At 38.6% G+C, this 21,751-nt stretch overlaps 1 protein-coding gene across 13 annotated transcripts in view; it reads left to right on the forward strand.

Annotated features, from left to right (window-relative positions):
- Positions 1 to 21,751, forward strand: part of TUT7 (terminal uridylyl transferase 7) — a 67,367-nt gene that overhangs the window by 25,293 nt on the left and 20,323 nt on the right. For all 13 annotated transcript variants that reach the window (XM_027094221.1, XM_027094227.1, XM_027094220.1 and 10 more), the window contains exons 11-22: positions 3,677 to 3,829; positions 6,717 to 6,897; positions 8,322 to 9,421; positions 9,834 to 9,984; positions 11,074 to 11,160; positions 11,771 to 11,871; positions 13,510 to 13,567; positions 18,401 to 18,504; positions 19,175 to 19,264; positions 20,112 to 20,225; positions 20,400 to 20,477; positions 21,100 to 21,277. In XM_027094221.1, coding sequence (XP_026950022.1) covers positions 3,677 to 3,829; positions 6,717 to 6,897; positions 8,322 to 9,421; positions 9,834 to 9,984; positions 11,074 to 11,160; positions 11,771 to 11,871; positions 13,510 to 13,567; positions 18,401 to 18,504; positions 19,175 to 19,264; positions 20,112 to 20,225; positions 20,400 to 20,477; positions 21,100 to 21,277 — 2,395 coding nt within the window. The remainder of the gene's footprint in view (positions 1 to 3,676; positions 3,830 to 6,716; positions 6,898 to 8,321; positions 9,422 to 9,833; positions 9,985 to 11,073; positions 11,161 to 11,770; positions 11,872 to 13,509; positions 13,568 to 18,400; positions 18,505 to 19,174; positions 19,265 to 20,111; positions 20,226 to 20,399; positions 20,478 to 21,099; positions 21,278 to 21,751) is intronic.

Consider the following 21,751-nt stretch of genomic DNA (forward strand, 5'->3'; position numbering starts at 1 on the left):
AGAAAGGCAAGTTCCACTTACGGTATGTAGGTGTGAACTCCTAAAACAAGTGATCCTTCTGGAAATAAACAGCTATAAATTCTCAACAAAATACATAAAACAACAACGTGAAGGCTCTGGAGACTGAACAAATGCAAACAGACTTTGGAGAGAAGTCAAAACCTGTAACAAGTGACCAACACAGAGTGAGTTTCTGTTTTTCAGTGGCTTTACCCCTGAAGGCAACCCTGGTAGAAAAACCAGTACTCTTTCTGGCCAGAGGAACTAAGGCCACCAGATAATAAGGGGAAGAAAAACCAGAAAGGGAAGATATAGAGAAGTGGAACCCTTAATTCTGTGTGGGAACTCAGTACATCACTGACTGACTTCTGAACCAGTCCAGCGTGCCATATAAGGAGATTGGAAGTCAATACTCTATCCTCACAAAAAGAAAAAGACTGAACATGCTGAAAATCAACAACTCTTTTTAGATCCATTAGAGAATTGAGGTCATGAGGAAAACCACTGCCCCCAAAATTGGAGAGACAGGCAAATATATAAGTTGTCAGAGCATAAGCCCAGAATCCTGCCCATGGAACGGCCACCAGGGTAGGAAAACATGGACTCTGATTCTGGAGGCTCAGTTTGGATAAGCTTGAAAGTGAAAAACAATAAGGGGGCCAGTCTTAGGGGGCTGATTTCATGAGTTTTATCTGCAAAAATGCCCACCACGTTGTCAGGGTAAAGATCTAAGAAAAATCCCCTTTGAGGGAAAAGCTAGCCATTTTGAAATTGCCTGGAGCATTCTGCTGTTAGAAACAGAAACCTGCCCTCAAGGGAAACTGTTTTACCAGAGCCTGACCACCTTGAGTTTTATCAGGGCCTAACTGACCTGGGTAAAGGAAAAATACCAACTCCAACCCTCTGTAGTTTCCTGTCTCACCTCAGGTGCGCAGGACTGAGAAGCACTTTGTGAAGGTCACAGTCTCACTAAAAGACTGAGATCTGAACATAGGACTATAGAATGCTTCCCCTCCCCTCACACCTTACTACAGCATCATTAGGCCTCCGGTGTAACAATGGGATTACAACAGACAGACCTCATATAAGAAGAAATCTCTTGGGAAACCCAAAAGCAATACAGGAGACAAAAACAAGGATACCAGCATAAGTTATAGCCCCTTGACATGTACAGCTACAACAAACAGTACATAGCCTGACTCCTAGCCAGGTAAAAGAAAACCTCACACCCCAGGCCTATACTTTACCCAGCTTTCCACAAAAAAATAACAAGGTATACTAAAAGGCAAATAACATAGTGTGAAGAAACAGAGCAAACACTGGAATTATCAGACCAGGAGTTTAAAAAACAAGAATATGCTAAGGGCTCTAAAGGAAAAAATGGTCAACATGCAAAAACAAATAGGTAATATAAGCTGAGAGATGAAAACTCGAGGAAAGAATCAAACGGAAATACTAAAAATCAAAACTAACAAAAATGAAGAATGCCTTTGACGGATTCATCAGGAAACTGGACAAAGCTGCGGAAAAAATCAGTGAGCTTTATTCAATGGAAACTTCTCAAACTGCAAAGCAAAAAGGAACAAAAGAATGAAAAAGAAATGGAACAGAATAGCTAAGAACTGTAGGACAATTACTAAGGGTTGTAATGTATGTATAATGGGAATACCTGGAAAAGAAGAAAGAGAAACAGAAGAAAAGTTGAAGTAATAATGACTGAGAATTTTTAAAATAAATTACAGACTTATAAACCATACATTTGAAGCAGACTGAAAACAGTTAAGAGCCAAGGCTTACTAAACTGAGCTGAGGTCGGAGCTGCTGTCTACCAGAGAGGTGACAATCTGCATTTTGTCTAAGCAGTTAATTACCTATAAAACAAAAGTAGCTACACGTATTGGAGTAACATAAAGAATCCAGAATTTTCACAATACATTATAATATCACAATATCCAGAATGCAATCCAAAAATACTCAACAATACAAAGAGCCAAGAAAATGGGACACACTCTCAAGGGAAAAGAAATCAACAGATGCCAAGCCCAAGATAAGATACCAGAGACTTTAAAAGCAGTTATTATAACTGCTCCATGAGACAAAGGAAGTACACTTGCAATAATTTGAAGAGATAGAGAATATCAGCCAGAGAATTAGGAAGTGTAAAGAGAAGCAAATGGAAATTTTAGAAGTGAAAGATACGTTATTTTAAATTAAAAAAATTTACTGGATGGGCATCATAGCAGAGTGGAGGTGACATAGGAAAGAGTCAATAGATATGAAAATAGATAAGTAGAAACTAATCTAAAGAAGAAAAAGAAAAAAAGTTTAAAAATAAATAAATAAACCTCAGGGACTTGTGGAACAATTTCAGAAAAATCTAACCTATGGGTAGTTTGAGCCCCAGAAGGAGAGGAGCAAGAGAAGGGGATAGAAAAACATAAAGTTTCACAAATTTGACAAAAAGACAAACTTACAGTCTCAATAAGCCAAGTAAACCTCAAGTAAGATAAATTCAAAGAGAAGCATGCTTAGCACATCATAGTCAGGCTGCTGTAAACCAAAACTAAAGAGCAAAACTCAAAAGCAGCCAGAGAAACACCTTACATAAGGTGAGAAAGGGAAATAAGTACATATCAAGTGGTGGTCATTCTCTGAGGAAAAATAAACCAGGGTAGGAAGGACAGAGTGAAAGAGGAGGAGTTATTTAGAGTCAAAGATATTTGAGCAGAGCCTGAATGTGTTCCTCACTGCATGGGTTAGCTGATTTAGGGAGAAGAGCCTTCTAAGCAGAGGGAGTAGCAGATGTCAGCTCCAAGCCAGGAGGACAGATCGAGAAAATGGGTCAGAGTAATAGCAAAGGACCAGATTACCTAGGCCCTAGAAAAGACTGAATTTCATCCTGAGTAAGAAGGAAACTGTCATGAGCAGGGGAGTGACATGATGTCTTCTGTTTTAGGATTGCTCTGTCTGTTAAACCAAAGAAGTAGTCCATTTGATGTGGAAATACATTGGGGAACTGGGGCTACCACAGACACACCCCACCCCACAATTCACTATGTACATTAACCTGTCTAAAAGGCTGTGATACATCCCTTTGTACCTGCAGTAAAGAAACCTGTTCACATTTGTTCCACATTTCTTAGACCTTTTGAGCCTAGACTTTTCTTTAGCATCTTAACAATGTCAAAAGAAACACTTTATATTTTTTAAACACTTACTATGTGCCATACCCTGTATCTGAATGCTTTGTGTCCATTATTTTATTCCATAACTATCCCATGAAGGAGATTCTGGTGTTATCCCTTTTTACAGGAGCCTGAAACCTAAAGAAAATGAGGACCTTACTGAAGGTCTCACAGCTAGTACATGAGGGAGTGAGATTTGGGCGCAGGTGGTTTTATTCCAGAACCATGACCTTAGGCCTAGGCCATGTTGCCTTCTCTTAGAGTATTTACTAAAGAATTATTTCCAAAAATCACCAATTCTTTTGCAAATCAAAACCTTGATTTTTCCTTTAAATTTACAGATGTCTCAAAGATACTCCTTTTATAAAAAATACCTTTTATATTTTCAGTGAACTAAAGTATGTTACTTTTCATTTCTTCCAGGATTAATATGCTCTGATTGATATAAAATCGTTTCTGCCTTATAATAGTATGTGTCTAATTTTTCCCAGATTGAAGGATTCTCATTAAACAAACTAGGGAATTTCAACCTTAAAGAAATTCAGAAAGACTCTGTGGCCTGGGAGTACACTGATAATGCTGCAGGGGACGCAGACTCAGCAAAAGAAGAGGCACCAAAAGAAATGCCCGTTAAAAGGGGACAGGTCTGTTCTCCCTTGTTTCTAGTTTTACTGTCTATTTTTAATTTGTTGCTAATTGTGCAGTTTATGAGTTACTCAGTTCTTCCTCTCTTCTTTCCTCAACTATCTTAACTATTTTGTGGCTGTTTGGTTTCCTAGTCTATTCAGTCCTTTGAATAGACAAGTAATGAGAAAAGGTAAAATTCAAATCATTGAATCCACAGTTACTTATGTGGTTTCTTCTGTGTGCAAGGTGCTGTGAAAGAGGCTGAGAATTCAGAGATAAATTCCCATCTGTCCTCTAAGAGCTTAGGTCTTAGACAGTATTATGAGGTTTAAATATATGAAAAGTTAACTAACCTCAAATTACTAAAATAACAGTGAATAAGTCTGTGGTCTAGTGTACTTGTCCATATCCATACTATTAGGGGTGGGCAGGAGAATTTATGCAAAAGGAAAGAATTACCATTAGAATTTCAAACAAAAATCTGAACAATGTAATTATACTAGTAATAACAGTAGGATTCTGACCCAAATTGGTAAATGGTCCTTGACTCCATGAGCTTCCCCATAACCCTTTGGGGTAAAATGACAGTAATACCCACAAAATACTTCTGAGACCTGGATTCTTATCCTAGCTCTTCGCAAACAGGTCATGTCACTCTTTTAGTCCTTATTTACTCATGCCTAAAATGAGGAGATAATGGTGAATCATATGTTCTCCAGGTGTGTTTTCTGGAATCCTTGAGAGTTGAGGGGAAGAGGGTGGGGGTGGCACTCTACCCCTGCTGCCGCCGGAGCACGCTGCTGGTATCAGTTTTCTATTTGGAGTTCCAGGAGTGGCTAAAAGCACAGGCTGTGGAGCCAGAATATTTGAATTCACAAACACAAATGCAGCTCTCCCACTTCCTAGCTGTGTGTCTTTGGGCAGGTGACTTAATCTTTCTGTGCCCCAGTTTCCTCACCTGTGAATGGGGATGATATTGGTACCCTCTCATAGTCACTAATTTATAGAATGCTTCACTCAGTGCCAAGCATGTGGTAAGCACTTTGTAAATGCTAGTTGCTAGTCTTATTTTATTTGAGAAAGAAAGTGTTCTCTACGTTAAAAAAGCAGAAACAATAACAACAACAACAACAAAAAGTGTAAGTACCACTAGTCTAGATATGTCAAAGGTCTCTTAAGTTCCATGTTATGATATAATCAAGTCATTTCAGTGAGATGCTTAAAAATCCTTAGTAATGCTGAATATATGGATAAAGAGGTGAGATCTAATGAAGCTTTCCATTTCTGGGGTTTTCTTTGTGTCCTCGACTATAGTGTGTGGGACCTAGACAACTTCCATTTTTAATCAGTTTTGCTTTGTAAGCCCACCTAATAACTTTATCTTATTTCACAGAACCTTTGTGGTTAAGATTTAGTGAATAAGTATGTGGCATTAATAAAATACCATACCACTTGTTTTGAAGCTTGATATAGTAAAGTGTGATTGGAAACAAATTTGTATACCCTAGAAGGAAAAGCTATTGCTGAAAGTCCAATTAAATACTTTATCTTTTTATTTGAATGCTAATTGGAGAGATAAATCATGCTGCCACTTCTGAAATTGAGACCTCGACAGTGTCGAAATTGCATGGTGTGGTGAAAGAACACTGGACTGGGATCAGGAGACATTGTCCTCACTTTGCTCCTGACAAGCATTGAGACCTTTGACAAGTCACTCTTTGGACTTCAGTTCCTTCTCTTGTAGCATATGGGAGTTGAACTAGATTACCTCTTAAGAGCATCTTACAGTTGTGATATTGTTTCAATGGTATATGGATTTCTTGTATTTAAAAAGACTATACCTAAATGAAAAAATACAGAGAGCAACCAGTCTGCCAGATGCTTTCCCTTGTTTTCTGATTTAATCCTCATAACTATCCTGTGTTATAGGTGGTATCATCCCTACTCTGCAGATAATGGTAGCGACCATTTTTTGAACATGTGTGCCAGGCACTGTGCTAAGCTCTTAACAGACACTCTCTCACTCAGTCCTCCCAACAACCCTATGAGGTGGGTACTGTGATCCCCATTGTTCAGATGAGGAAACTGAGGCTTAGACAGCTTGTATACCTTCACCAGGATCAGACACAGCCAGTAAATGGCAGAGCTGGATTTGAAAGCTAAGCATGTCCCACTCCAAAGCCAGTTCTCTTAGCCTCTGTGCTATACTGCCAATCCAAGAAAGAAGAAGCTAAGTCACAGAGCAGTTAAGATCTGTGAAGTGGCAAAATTGTATTTGGACCCATTTTTTTCTTTTCTAAGTCCTTTGTACTTTCCACTATATTCCATCACAGTATGTCCCAACTTGTCATGAGTCTGTGAGTGGAAAACTTAGTATTAATTTCTGATATCAAGAGTTATTTATTTGACTTTAAAATCAGTTGCTACTGGCAGATTCAATGAACTTAATGTAGCTTCTCAGAGCAAGTGAGAGGAGTGTTTTTCCTTTTGCTCTGTGCCTCTAGCTGCAGCCCATTTCTGTGTGTAACTGTGTAAAGGCACCCTCCAGAGGCAGGAACAGGGAGAGCTCAGTGCTGAGGGTAGTAGCAATCAGGGCACAGTTCTCTCCACCTGCCCTTAAGACTTCAAAATAAGGAGTGCTGCCTGGTTACATAAAACTGCCTGTCTATTCCTATGATAATGACTAGATTTTAACATACTTTAATCCTGGGAATTCAGTGAAGGAATGCCGTTTTCCCACAATCGAAATAGAACCTAGAATGTGGTTATCTAGATAGGCTGTCAAATTCATATCTTTGCTAAGGTTTTTCAGATTTTTTTTATTTGATGCTTGAATGATCTCTTATTTTTCAGATTGTACTGACATCTGAAATAACCTGTATATTTTCTCTTTGCTGTTAATAGGTATCATTAATATTTGATTTAAAACACCAGCCTTCAGTACCGGTTGGGCAGCTCTGGGTGGAATTGCTTCGATTCTATGCTTTAGAATTTAATTTGGCTGATTTAGTGATAAGTATCCGTGTCAAAGAATCGGTATCTCGTGAATCAAAGGATTGGCCCAAAAAGCGCATTGCCATTGAAGGTACCTCAAAATGTTTATCTTTAATTTCCCCACCCCACCTTTTTTTTAAGGTGTCAGTCTAACAGCATGCTTTTTATTTCAGTCTTTTTTCAGCTCCTACATGTAAGGTAGGCCTGACCCCAAAAGTGAAATAGATAGCTAGAATCTTGCATGTGTTACAGTGAGTCATCCCAAGGGAACAAATTGTTCATCCTGGGTTTTTTAAGTGCTGCAATAAAACATCTTAATCACTTAAGCAACTAAAAGAATGGCTGGCTGTGTCCTTATTTTCTTTGTAAATTGCTTTAACAACTTGAAATGCTTAAAAAGTCTTTTCCAAGTGATGTGTAAATCCCACTTTCCTCTTTGCTGTTCTCATTTCTGGATTTTTAGATTCACTCCTTTCATGGATTGTTGTTGATGTTGTTTAGTTTTACAGAGGTTGAGGAAAATACCTTTTCTCGTGAAAAATAACATTCTTTATTGAATTCCTCTCCATAGAGAAAAAGGATAGTTATTTTTGGAATATTTGCAATAACATTTAGAACTTATTCATGAAAACACCTTTTCTCTTAAAAAAACACTTAAACTCTTAAATGAGTTAAGGTTCATTTAACTGAAACCATTGTATAAAAGACATACTGATGTGCCCTGTAGACTTCATTAAATGTATGAGATCTCAACTTTACAAAGTCAGGAGGTGGAAACCCCACTAGAAATCTTAATTCTCCTCCTTCAGATAATTTAAAGAACCTCCTAAATGGAATTTTCTTATTTTTGCTTGATTTTTTTCAAGCCTTATATTGCATAAGAGGGTTTTTTGCATTTTGCATAAATTCTGTGTGCAGTCATGGGGATCTCACATTTTTAAACCCTCCCCTGCAGTTTCTCTGGCTCAGCTCTTCTGGCCAATTGCCTAACCTGCTGGAGTTCTAGGGGAGGAGAAAAGATTGAGAGAAGTGGTGTCTCCTCCTGGTGCCTCCCTCTCGCCCCTGAATTCAGTCCAGCCAGTTCAGTGATGGGGCTTCCCAGGGCAGAAGAGTGGAGGTAAGCTCTACAAACCGCAGGGCCTGGCTGAGTGGGGAGGCTGAGCACTCAGCAGAGCCTGGCGGGAAGACCTCGCTTCCCGAGGGCACAAGAGCCACACTGATGACATCTTTTTTTTTTTTTTTTTTTTTTTTAACCTCCGCAGTCACAGAACAGAATAGGGAAGGGGTACTGGTTCTGAACAGAATGGGTTCTCTTCAGAGAGCAGATGTTTAAGAAAGCATTTCTTTTCGTTTTTAAACTGTATCTTCTTACTCCCCATCCCCAGTTTTTTAAAAAGCATATGATACATGATAAATTTTACTGTTGCTTACTTGTTGTCTTTATCTATAGCAGGCTAATTTTTAAAACATGAAATAGAAGTGTATGAAGTAGCAGATTTTTTTTTTTCATTACAGATCCCTACTCTGTTAAAAGAAATGTGGCAAGGACCCTAAATAATCAACCTGTGTTTGAATATATACTTCATTGTTTAAGGACAACGTATAAATATTTTGCTCTTCCACACAAAATTACAAAATCCAGCCTTCCAAAGCCTCTGAGTACTGATACCTGTACTTCCAAACATTCTAAAGAAGTAGCAAAACGTGATCCAGATGTACAAGCAAAAGATGATAAACTCAAAACCTCAGTTTTGGCTCAAGGTCCTGGTGCTGCCAGTTTAACTGCGAGCACCTGCAAGGTACCATCACTTACTCTTAAAGAGACTGCTGAAAGCTTTGAAAGCCCATCAACAGAGGAAATGGGAAACACACACATCAGTGTCCACCTGGAAAACTCAGACTATATCAAGGCAGAGGTCACTTGCGATGACTCTGAGGATGTTAAAGTACATCATCAAGAAACAGGAAGTAAAGATGAGAAAGAACAATGTGGAATGGAGGGCAAGCATCCTTTGACTGCTGATGATCAAGCTTTAAGTAGTAGCAAACCTGGAGAGCTTGTCATCTGTGGCAGCCCAGGAAGTGACGAGACTCATGGCACTTTGCATTTAAAAGGCTTCGAAAATCCTACAGCTAAAGAGTGTGACGAATTTGCTACTTTAGATGACAAGGCTGATGTTGATGAAGAAAGCATTGAAGGTACAGATGAACTTGGAGATGCTCTAAGCCATTTTACCCCTTCAAAACAGGGTCAGACATCAGGAATCATTCACTCTGATGAAGAAGAGGAGGAGGAAGAGGAGGAGGAGGAAGAACCCAGGCTCTCCATTTCCCGAAGGGAAGATGAGGATGATGTTGCTAACGAAGATGAGTTAGACAACACCTACACTGGATCAGGGGATGAGGATGCCCTGTCTGAAGAGGATGAGGAATTAGGTGGATCTGCTAAGTATGAAGACTTGAAAGAATGTGGAAAACACCAGGTGGATGGAAATCTACTAATGGAACTTAATAAAATCAGTCTTAAAGAAGAAAATGTATGCGAGGAAAATTCAACTGCGGATCAGTCTGATTTCTTCTATGAATTTAGTAAACTCATCTTCACCAAAGGCAAGGTAATCAGTGCCACTCCTAGACATGGCACTAGGAGACTTGAAAGAGTTTTAATGCATGTACTTTCGATTTTTGTGTACTAAAACAGGGCTCTCCCCTCTCGGTAGTGGTTAACAAGTTGCTCTTTCACTCCAGTGCAACCACTAGGTCCACTTCCCTCCTTAATCTCTTAGGAATTTGCAGAGGAGAAAAGTAATGCTGTTGGTAGTAAAAATAACTGCCTTTTGCTCCTGCGTGTACCAAAAGGGTGTCCCCATCTCAGATACTTTGGAGTGGCCACACCATTATATTTTCATTCCTTTGGAATGTGAGAAGTAGAATGTGTACTTTGGAAAAGAGATTCAAGACCCCTTTATTTGGTAAATAAAGTTTTATCTTAAATCTTTTACTATTTGCTTTGCCATCTTCCTGCAGTCTCCTACAGTAGTATGCAGTTTATGCAAACGAGAGGGTCATCTAAAGAAGGACTGTCCCGAAGACTTCAAAAGAATCCAGCTGGAACCTTTGCCACCATTAACACCCAAATTTTCAAATATCTTAGATCAAGTTTGCATTCAGTGTTATAGTAAGTTATTAACATTTCTTTTGATTTGTCAAAATATTAAATTGGCGTTTTCTCAAGAGTTATCTGAATCACTAACCTGTTAGCTTCATTATAGGGGCTAAGTCTGTTCCATTCTCCATTGTATCCACAGTGCTCTGTGTATCCTGTTCCATTTGGGACATGCAATAAAAAATTGTTAAAGAAAGACACAGAGGGAGAATTTTTAAGTCTTAAGACTGGAGTACTATCATTTCCTAACTGGTATTCCTTGAAATGTTTTTCTAGGTGCCTGCCATTAATCGTATTTCGTCACAAGGAGTATTCCATAGGTCAAGTAGGGAATAACTCTATATCCTGCCCCCTCCCGTAGAGGTTTTTAGGGCACATTAGCATAATAAAGCCTTCTGAGAAATGCTATGGTAAAGAACTTATTTAACTCTTTAGTCTTATGTAACCCTTTTCCAAAATTTGAGCGTAGAGTACTTTTTAATTAATGCTAATTAATAACCTTTATAACAGCCCTTTAAGGAACACCAGTTTGGGGAAGTGTTGGTATACTGAGGTATAAAGCTCTACAAGGAAAAACATTACATGGAGAGGCATGGCAGCTGCTTAGAGTGAAAGATCCATCACATTGCTGTACCTTGAGATGTCTGTCTGTGCCAGAAGACACTTATCCTGAATCAGGGATTTCTTTTTTAAACCTCTTCAGAGAGTATAAGTGAGGAAAGAAAACTATTGGTTCTCTTTAGAAAAAATACATACATATGCACATGCTCACAAACTATTGTGTTCACCCTGGCGGGGGCGGGGGTGCGGGAGTTTGTGTAGTTCCCTGAAGGCTGCCTTCATAGGGCTCTGGGTCTCTCTGAAACCCAGGAGCAGAACCCTTGTTCAGACTGCTTTACATCTCAGGAGCAGTTCTTGGTGATAGACTCTTTCAAAAGGCGTCTTTATTTTACATTGCTTAATGCTGTCTACTGAGAAGACACACAAAATTTAGAGTTTTGTTTATTTTTTTTTAAGCCAGTTAGATTTTATTTAAAAATATAGTTTTTCAGAGAATGTGAACAATCTTTGTTTCTGAATGTATCTGTTTATTTTAAACAGAGGATTTTTCTCCAACAATTTTAGAAGATCAGGCACGTGAACATATTCGGCAAAACCTAGAAAGTTTCATAAGACAAGAGTTTCCAGGTAAATAAGTTTTTACCTTTAAGTAAAGAACGATAGTGTGACTTTCCTTCAGAATGAGTACATGTGTTACAACAACATTAATTTTGAGACTAAGAAAGCAGTGTTACAGTGATGGGGGGGACAGGGCTTCAGTTGTTCTGTGATATACCTAGGGTGGCTTTTGGTCTTCCCAATCCTAGTTTGCCAATAGAAAAGACAGACGCAGTGTAGTATTTTGCTTAGCAGATACCACAAGTGAACTTCATTTAGTATTAGGTTTAGAGTCAAAATTCAGACCTGTAAAAAGTGAATTTATTTAGAAAGTAGTAAGCTTACATTATTAAATGTTCTGAGATGATCCACATTTTCCTTGAAATGTCCTTGCATTTAAGAAGAAAGTGGCATTTGATAATCTTGCATGTCTTCTATAACTTGTATTTATTTATTTATAGTAAATTTTGAGAGAAAATAATTTATAATAAATGACTAGTTAATAAAAGAACATAATTATAATGAGATTGTTATAGGACAGTTAACAACTGGGTATTTTTGATTCATGAGAGAGTTGTTTCGATCAGAAGATTAAATGTACTCAGGTAATTAGGTATGACTTTTCATATATCCCTAACAGGAACTAAACTGAGCTTGTTTGGCTCCTCCAAAAATGGATTTGGGTTCAAACAGAGTGACCTTGACGTCTGTATGACAATTAATGGACTTGAAACTGCTGAGGTACAGTGACCACGTAAAACTTCCATTTGCTGTGGAGTATGATTTGACAATCTTGACTGACAATACAGCATGGTATTTTCCAGATTTATCAGGGTGTATCATATGGAGTATGCCATTTGGCACAATCTGGTCAGATAACTTAGAAGTTGAGAAGTGAATGTGAGGAGTAGAAAGGCTTCTGCTTGCAACTTGTAGTGCAAACTAGATTTGAAAGCAACATCTGGGAATTCTAGAAAGCTAAACCAGCCTCTCCCGTGTCCCAGTGGCGTAGCCGCTAGGCTGACTCAGGTACATAAATATACCAACGTGAGGTTTTCTGAGAAGTTTTTTAGTAGGCAGGCAATGTGGTGCAGTGATAGGAGAGTGCTAAACTGAATTCAAGACAGACTTGGTTCATCAGTCCTTAAACATGTGGTCTTTGGTTGATAATCTCTAATATGGAAGTGAGATCCTCTTGCCTCAGGAGATGGTTGTGCTCATCAGCTTGGATCATGTATGTCAGGAGTCAGGGAACTATGGCTCACTGCCTGTGTTGTAAATATCAGTTTTTATTGGCATACAGCCACACCCCTTCATTTATGTATTGTCTACATCTGCTTTCACTCTGTAACTTCACCAGTTGAGTCCTTGCAACAGGCCACATGGTCCACAAAGCAGAAAAGGTTTGCCAGCCCTCATGGATATGAAGGCATTTATAAAATGTAAAATACTTTTGAAAAGGTGTAAAGTCTGAGAAGTACTGAATTTTTTATTTGTAACAGTCCAAATGCTGTATATCCAAAGGAGTGATTGCTGCTGTTGCTCAGGATCTTTTTATGCCTTTTTTGAGTTTCAGGTTTTTATCCTTTGAGGATGTATCTGACTTGGGAAAATAGTCAAAAGTTATCTAGCATGACTATGGTGAATAGGTGGCTAAGCAAGATTGGGTCCAATATATGGAATGACCTGATTATATCGGGTGGCCAAAAAGTTCGTTCGGGTTTTCCTGTAATGTGGATTGAATTTTTACATGATTAATAAACTAGTCTTGAGGGCATTTTTAAATTAAATTCCAAATATATTCTGGGAAGTATATAGCCATCAGAAGGACTTAATGTTTCAGCCCAAATGTTTTTAAATATTTGAAATATTATTCATATTTCCTGTATGACTTTCTTTTTGTGCATTATATTTTTTACTAGTTCTGTGGAGAAATAATCTGAGCTTAATTACTCTCCACAGCATTTCATCAGCTCTTAATTAAAGTATAATGAAGGTCTACCCAGAATGAATAAGACGGGCCACAGAAGCTCCCTCTTATTAATTCTGTCACATAGAGAGTACTTCTGAGTGACATAATTACATAGCAGGGAAATATGGAGATCCTGGCTGGTTCAGAGACTTTTCTGGAGACACTGATTTCAGCCTTTCTTGTGCCTCCAAGAGCAACCCAATGAGGGTTTCCACATCCTTAGGATATTCCTATGAATGAGGATTAACGCTCACCTAAAAGGGAAAAATGTATGTAGAATAATTTGAAGTTAATTTTGTTATTTCTGGAGGAAATGGAAACTATAACAAGGTTAGGAACCTGTCCTCCATTTCTGATTCAGTAGTTTGTGCCTTTTTGTTTGTTTGTTTGTGCCATTTTTCTTGCAGGGGTTGGACTGTGTAAGAACTATTGAAGAATTGGCAAGAGTCCTCAAAAAACATTCAGGTACCTCTGTAAGCTTTTTCTAAAAAATATTTTTGTCTTTTTTATTAGTGTTTTGCATACTTAGAATTTATGAATGCCAACGAAACAGTGTAGTGGCTCACATAACATTTATGGTATTGGTGTCTTTAAAAAAATCTTATGTGATTAAGTATGAAAAACTGAGGAATTGGTTATAATATGTGTGTGCATGTTTTTGCCTCAGTCAGTTTTATTTCAAGACAAAGTATATACCACGCAGGAAATTTTGGGAATCGCTTTGCCTTATCAGCATTGTGTAAATCAAAGTGTAGGGGCTGCTCGCAGTGATGTGAAGTATAGTGGGAAGCACCACGGACTAGGGTGATGGATTGTACTTACAGCTGTTTAGCTGTGTGTGACCCTGAACAAGTATTTACAGCTGTAAAATGTACAGATTCTGTAAATTGTGCACAGAGCTGAAATGCCATTAGCACATTCTCCTGCCTCTCTTTGTCAGAGGCAGCTATGGATGCTGTTAACAGTGAGAGTCTTCTTTTAAACTGTGGTTCATCCAACTTCTGTGCTAAGAGTTGAAAATGAAAGTGAGCAAGATATTGTCGTTGCCTTTGTGGAACTTAAAATCCGTGCACCATCCATGGAAAGCTTTCTTATATCTTAGTCAAGAGTAGACCTAGGGCTTCCCTGGTGGCGCAGTGGTTGAGAGTCCGTCTGCCGATGCAGGGGACACGGGTTCATGCCCCGGTCTGGGAAGATCCCACATGCCGCGGAGCGGCTGGGCCTGTGAGCCATGGCCGCTGAGCCTGCGCGTCCGGAGCCTGTGCTCAGCAACGGGAGAGGCCACAACAGTGAGAGGCCCGCGTACCGCAAAAAAAAAAAAAAGAGTAGACCTAAATTCACAGCGTGGGCATGCACACATACATACATACATACACATAAATATGCACCCGGAATGCCCCTTTTTGTTGCATTCTTTTTTTAAATAAATTTATTTATATTTTATTTATTTTTGGCTGCGTTGGGTCTTCGTAGCTGCACGCGGGGGCTACTCTTTGTTGCGGTGCACGTGCTGCTTCTCATTGTGGTGGCTTCTCTTGTTGCAGAGCACGGGCTGTAGGTGTGCGGGCTTCAGTAGTTGCAGCACGCGGGCTCAGTAGTTGTGGCACATGGGCTTAGCTGCTCCGCGGCATTTGGGATCTTCCCAGACCAGGGCTTGAACCCGTGTACCCTGCATTGGCAGGCAGATACTTAACCACTGCGCCACCAGGGAAGTCCCTGTTGCATTTTTTATTTCCAGGAGTTTAAAGAGGATACTGTGTTATTTAAGTAACGGGGGAAAAAAACTTAATTTTGATTTACTCCTAATGAAAACCTAGCGCATCAGTATTTTTTTAATATGTTTTGATATGATTTTTTTGGTCATTGAAACAAGCATTTTGGGAATTTTACCTCTAAAGATCATATGCTTTTTTATTTTTATTTTTGAAGATTATGCAAAGAAACTAAATTGCTAAGCTTCCGTGACTATTATTTAGTACTGAGCTAGGTTTTGACTTTTGATTTTGAAATAATTTCAAAGTTAAAGGAAAGCAGCAAAAATTGTATAAAGAACTCTGTCTATCCTTCATTCAAATCCACCAGTTGTTAACATTTTACCACATTTTATTGATCATTCTATCTCTTGCTTGCTCACAATTTTTTTCTGTACCATATGAGATTAAGCTGCAAACATCACGTCCCTTTCCCCTAAATACCTAAGAATACCTAAGAATGAACCATGTTAAAAATAGGTCATTTTTAGACTAGAAATGACTTTTACATACAGATTACAATGTAATGCAGATTGCATGGAACAAAAATGGAATAATAGCTACAGGACTATGATTAGGAAAGCAGTCTCCCCATGTATTTTATTGGGTACCTGTTATGTGCTCAGCACTGTGTTGGGCACTTAGGGATGGTAGAAAAATAAGTCTGTATAGGTCTTTGACAGCTTTCAGATCTCAAACATAAGATAATCTCACAGGCTGTGTAACAATGTGTGGTAGTATTCATTTATTAAAATGAGTTGTAGAAACTACAGCAAGTATTAAATAACTTCTGAAGAGAGAGAGATTCTGGGAAAAGAGTTGGGTAGGGGAGGTTCATGGAAGAGATGGGCTTTTTCTGATCTCAGGTGATGATGAACATGATTTGAAGAGGATAGGAAGAGAAGTCATTTTTAGATGCATGGATGTGAGTGCGAGAATCACTGTAATATATTTTTTAGGACAGTGAGAAGATTGGTACATTTTGAGAGGAATTTCAAGTGGGAACTATTAGGAGATAAGGTAAAGTCTGTAGATATTTGGAAGCCACTGAACTTTCTTCAGAGGGGACAAACCCCATAAAAGCAAAACTTAAACTTTTTTAGGGAGCTGATATACTCTTAGGGAAGATATAATCTAAGTGACAGGGCAGAAGGACCTTAACCAGATGCCAGTGATCCTAAAAGGAAAAGAATATGAGAGATTCCAAAGGGAAATTTCCTATAATTGGAACCTACAAGTAGGAAATAAGGGTTCAGGCTGATGTCTGGGTATTTGAGAAATGAGAATGTTTGCAGAGAACACCAGCGTGCCATGAAGCTATAATCTCCGAGAGTTAACAGTACAGCAAGCAGTTAGAAATATGGAGTTGTCAGTTAGGATTGAAGAACAAAATGAAACAGTTTTGTATTGAAATGCTTGAAGGAAGAAAGAGAGACAGAAGCCAAGAATAAAACAGAATTCCATGGATCATTTGAGAGAAGTTGAGGACCAAGCTTTAATTCTTGAGTGTAGAAATTAGGGAAGGACACTGAAAAAAGAGCTATTGGAATGGTAAAATAGGAACCAGGATGATGTGCTATGAATAAATCCTAGAGAACAGGCTTAGAAGTGGTTAGCAGGGTCAAATTCTAGAATGGGAAGGAGATTGAGAAAAAGGATATCTAATTTAGAGCCAGTATAGCAAAGTAATTAATGGGGCTTCTAGAATCAGACTCTCTAGTTTTAAATCTTGGGTCCCTGCTTTCTGGCTGTGTGACCCCAAAAGTCACTCAACTTCATTATGAGCACTCAGTTTCTCATCTATAAAGCAGGAACAACAGAAATAGCATTTAAGATTAAGCAAGGCAATACATTAAACTACATGGCCTGACATAACACAAAGTGTTCAGTAAGTACGAGCTTCCTTGCCTCTCCTCCCTATCAGTGTGTTAGACTTCTATCTCCCACACAGACCTTTTTTGCTGAAATTTCTTTCATCTGTGTACTTTTTTTTCTATATTCCAGACCGCTAGGTTTCTGCCCTCTAGCCATCACCACTTAACTCTCTCAGAAGGAGCTCAAACCCCAACATCTCAGGCTGAGCTCATCTTTCTCTTTACTGCCTCCCTTCTGCTACAGCCACCACTACTGGCTCGTCCTTCTGAATCTTCTTTCTTGCTTATTGACATTGGCTTCCTTGGAATCACCAAAATGAATGAAGTGATAATTAGCCTGTCCTAGACTAGGTTCAGTAGATTCAGTCATACCTAGATTTGAATCCCAGCTCCACAGTTCACCAACTGCACATTCCTAAGCACGTTCATTTCTCAGGATCTCTGTTTCCTCATCTTTTGGGTAAGGGTGAATGGTCTTAGGAGGTAATGTTTGTAAAGGAATCTAGGTACTCAGGAAATGGTCTTAACTGTTACAGTCCTCCTTCTTCCTTATCACCCCTACTTCTACTTCCCCAACCCATCCAGTTATGGATGCTCTCACACATGTCTTACAGCTTCTCTACCAGGTCAGTTTTTTTGTTTTTTGTTTTTTGGTTTTTTTTTGCAGTACGCGGGCCTCTCACTGTTGTGGCCTCTCCCGTTGCGGAGCACAGGCTCCGGACGCGCAGGCTCAGCGGCCATGGCTCACGGGCCCAGCCGCTCCGCAGCATGTGGGATCTTCCCGGACCGGGGCACAAACCCGTGTCCCCTGCATCGGCAGGCGGACTCTCAACCACTGCGCCACCAGGGAAGCCCTGGGTCAGTTTTTATAATGGTCACTTAGTCTCTCTTCTGGGTGCCTCCAGTCTATCCATTGCCAGGGACCTTGTCTAAATAGATGTGGTCAGTGATTCTCCCCAACTTACACCAGTGCATTGGCATTTCTTTGCCTCTAAGGATGTATATGTTCCCTATTTGGACTCCTCCCAGTTTTTACCACATCTCCTATTACTCATTATTTCTTTCCCTCAAGTCCACTCTGTAGCCTGAACGATTCCATGGAAGTTCCCTGAACATGCCGTTCTGCTTCAGGCATCTACCCTTCCCCTGTGCAGTTTTCCTTGCCTGGTAAATCCCATCAGCCTTCTCTTTTTTTGCCTGTTCTTTTTCAAAGCCTAGCTCAAGCAATTTACTTCTCTGTTGAAGTTGATTCCTTTCTTTTACTGACATAGCTTCTAGCTCCAGGATGAGTAATTTTTGTTTTGAAGATTCTGATGATTACCCCTATGGGCTTTTCTCCATATTATACGTGTAGTCATATGGAGAGAATAGGTAGGGCCCACATAGTCCAGATTCTGTAGTAGTTTCCTCTTTTGTGATGTTTATCAGACTGACAGCCCTATACACATGCACATGATCCATTGAGTTCCTGAAGAGCAGTGGCTGCCTTGTTCATTCTTGTACTTCAGATATTGATGTGTTTAACAAATGTAAACTTTGCCAGAAGAGTCTTCCCACAATGTTTGTTAATAACAGAGAATTCTTTGACTAGTCTTAGTGACTCACATTAACATAAGAGCAACTTATATCCCCTGCTGCTGTATTTAATGACACTATCTTATTTCCCAACCTAGGGCTGAGAAACATCTTGCCTATTACAACAGCAAAGGTGCCAATTGTAAAGTTCTTCCATTTGAGAAGTGGTCTGGAAGTGGACATCAGTTTGTATAACACATTGGTAAGATTTTCTTTAGACTTTTTCTTTATGGAGATGAAGGGGAGCAAGTATCTCTTAATTTACACAATCGTTCAGTAAAATTAAGCCATTCATTTCATCCAGTTCATTCTTCAGTAGTTATTTATGAGTGCTTGCTAAGTGCCTGGCAGTGTTCTGAGGCTGGGGATATAACATAGAATTGAGTTAATATTAGTATTCATTTAAAATGAAGTCAGAGTGGCAAGTGCTTTTTGTTTGGCTTGAACTTTGTTTTAATTTTGGAGCGTGTATGTGTGTGTGTGTGTTTGTGTGTGTGTGTGTGTGTGTGTCTTTGGTCTCATACCTGGTTTATTTCAGGGCTTTATGGGACCTCTCTGGCCCATAAGGACATTTAATTTGAATAATGGGCAGGGAGTGGGGGGTGCAGATCTTACATTGACTTAAATGGAACTGATTATTTTAATAGCCTGTATTTTCTAGGAATGTTTAGACTAAGGAGGCCTGAGATCAGATGTCACTTATAATTCTTATCTAGTAAGTTAATGAAGTTTGTCTTCAGGGGAAAAATATTAGTTTCAGCCTAAATATCTTCATCCTAAAATGAATTACAGTGTAAACCTTTTCAGAATATTCCATCTTAAAACTTTTTCTTCTAACTGGTAGACTTATAGTGTAATTTCCCTTTTAACAGGCCCTTCATAACACAAGGCTCTTATCTGCTTATTCAGCCATTGATCCCAGAGTGAAATATTTGTGCTATACCATGAAAGTATTTACAAAGGTGAGTATGCTTCCTCTTGTGATTTATCAGGAAATTTCATTACATCTTCAACCTTGTTGAAAACATAAGTCCATAACAGAAACAGACTCAGTGATATAGAAAACAAACTAGTCGTTACCAGTGGGAAGAGGAAGTGGAGCGATAGGGGTATTATGGGATTAAGAGACACAAAGTACTATGTATAAAGTAAATAAGCAACAAGGATATATTGTACAGCACAGAGAATATGGCCATTATTTTGCAAAAATTTTTTTGGCCTCACTGCACGTCTTGTGGGATTTTAGTTCCCTGACCAGGGATTGAACCCAGGCCCTCGTCAATGAGAGTGCAGAGTCCTGACCATTGGACCTCCAAGGAATTCCCTACTTTGTTATAACTTTAAACGGACTATAGTCTATAAAAATATTGTATCACTATGTTGTACACCTGGAACTAATATAATATTGTAAATCAACTATACTTCAATTAAAAAAAGAAAAAGAAAAGATAAGTGTGTATTTTTAAAGAACCATAGCCATGTCAAATGCTTCTTTTAACTATTTGAGAAGCCCTACTCAGCAAGCTAAAATTTTGTTGCTTAAATTTTACGTGGTAACCTAATATTGCTTCTGGCTGATAGTTCCACAGCTTTGTTGGGGTTTGTTTTGCTTTGATTTTTATTTATTTATTTATTTATTTATTTGGTTGGTCTTATTTGGTTTTGTTGGCATATTTTAGCATTTGAAAATGTAATTTTTATATTAGTGCCCTGTAGAAGCACCTTACTCTTAGTGACAATAGAATAGATGCAAGTGTAGCAGAAGACATTGGTGGTCTTTCCTTTGTTCCTCCTTTTCCTTCCCCCCAGATGTGCGATATTGGCGATGCTTCTAGAGGCAGCTTATCGTCATATGCATACACGCTTATGGTGCTATATTTTCTCCAGCAGAGGAACCCACCAGTCATTCCTGTCCTTCAAGAGGTATTAGTAAAAGAAATTGTATTTCTCATCTGTAGAGCTGGGTGATCTTTGAGCCCTCTTCCTTCTCTAAAATTCTGTGGTTCTGTAGTTAAAATTTTTACTATTTTCCTACAAGTTTTTGTATCAATGCATTAAGTTTGTAATCCATACTAATAGTTTAAAAATTAATTTCAGATATACAAAGGTGAAAAGAAACCTGAAATATTTGTTGATGGCTGGAATATTTATTTTTTTGATCAAATAGATGAACTGGTACGTATTTTAATAGTAAAGAATTTTTACATCCTTGACTGAAAGTTACCTATCCTATGCTGTAGTGTAGATGGTCAACAACTATATTATCACTTGTAATATTTATTTATATTATGACAGTAAAAAAAAAATAGCACATACAGATGATTCCTTTGAAGTTGAAAACATTTTTTTTAAGCCAGGTGAGTTTCTAGGGACTATATCCAGGATTTCTTTAATGCCCAATAATTCCAAATGGTCAAGAAATTTATTCCAAATGAACAAATATTTGCTCTATGGTTTCCTACAGAGAGTTTGGAAGGACTCTCAGTTACAGAGATATAATAACCAGGTGTCACCAAGGCTCTTAAAATTTATTTCCAGATTCTTCCACAAACATGCATTCTGAGGTTTGGCATTTAAAACCCTGAGCTCTTTCTGTCTCCAAGTCATAGGGTAGAGATTAATAAACTCATGTAAATGATATTTTAAAATATAAAAGAAAAGTTATATAATTATATTTTTATGTATTTAAACTCTAGTTAATTAAAATAAACCCAGATTTACTCCCTAAGATACAAATGACTATTGATATTAACACTTTACTATAGAGCATGATATCTCTTGTTCCTTCTATTTCTAGCCCACCTATTGGCCAGAATATGGAAAAAATACAGAATCTGTTGGGCAGCTATGGTTGGGACTTCTTCGTTTCTACACAGAGGAATTTGATTTTAAAGAACATGTTATTAGCATCAGGAGAAAAAGTCTGCTTACAACTTTTAAGAAACAGTGGACATCAAAATACATTGTTATTGAAGGTACAAATAAAATCAAACTTAAAACTGAATAGAATATAGAGATTGAACTGTGAGGGTGTTCTTCATCCTTGCAGAGCTCTCCCAGAGCAGCCATGAGCCACTGATCGGGGTGCGCCTTGCAGCCATCCCGTTACTGTCCACATCAGGCAGACTTGTCTGTTTCCAACTTAAAGATTTATTTTTAAATGGCTGATGCCCTCCCATGGGGTCTCTCACAAATCCAAAAGTCTTTGTTCACCATGACAAGCCCTTTACCTGTGTTTAACAGGTACTGGAGAATAAGGTTGCTATAGAGGTAAGCCAGCTTCAAAATAGTGGGACTTTTAAAACCTTCCTAAGTGAGGGTTTGAAGAGTACCTCCGAAAGTCAGTTTTCAAGGTCCTTATTTGCTGTTTATTGATGGAGAAGTTTACCTATAAGTAGTTAGATATAAAATTTGCCATTTATTTCGCCTGTGCTGAAGCCTTCCTTGAA

This window comes from Aethalodelphis obliquidens, unplaced genomic scaffold (genome assembly GCF_003676395.1).
Source record: "Aethalodelphis obliquidens isolate GAN/ISIS:26980383/991018 unplaced genomic scaffold, ASM367639v1 scaffold88, whole genome shotgun sequence".
Lineage (NCBI taxonomy): Eukaryota > Metazoa > Chordata > Mammalia > Artiodactyla > Delphinidae > Aethalodelphis > Aethalodelphis obliquidens.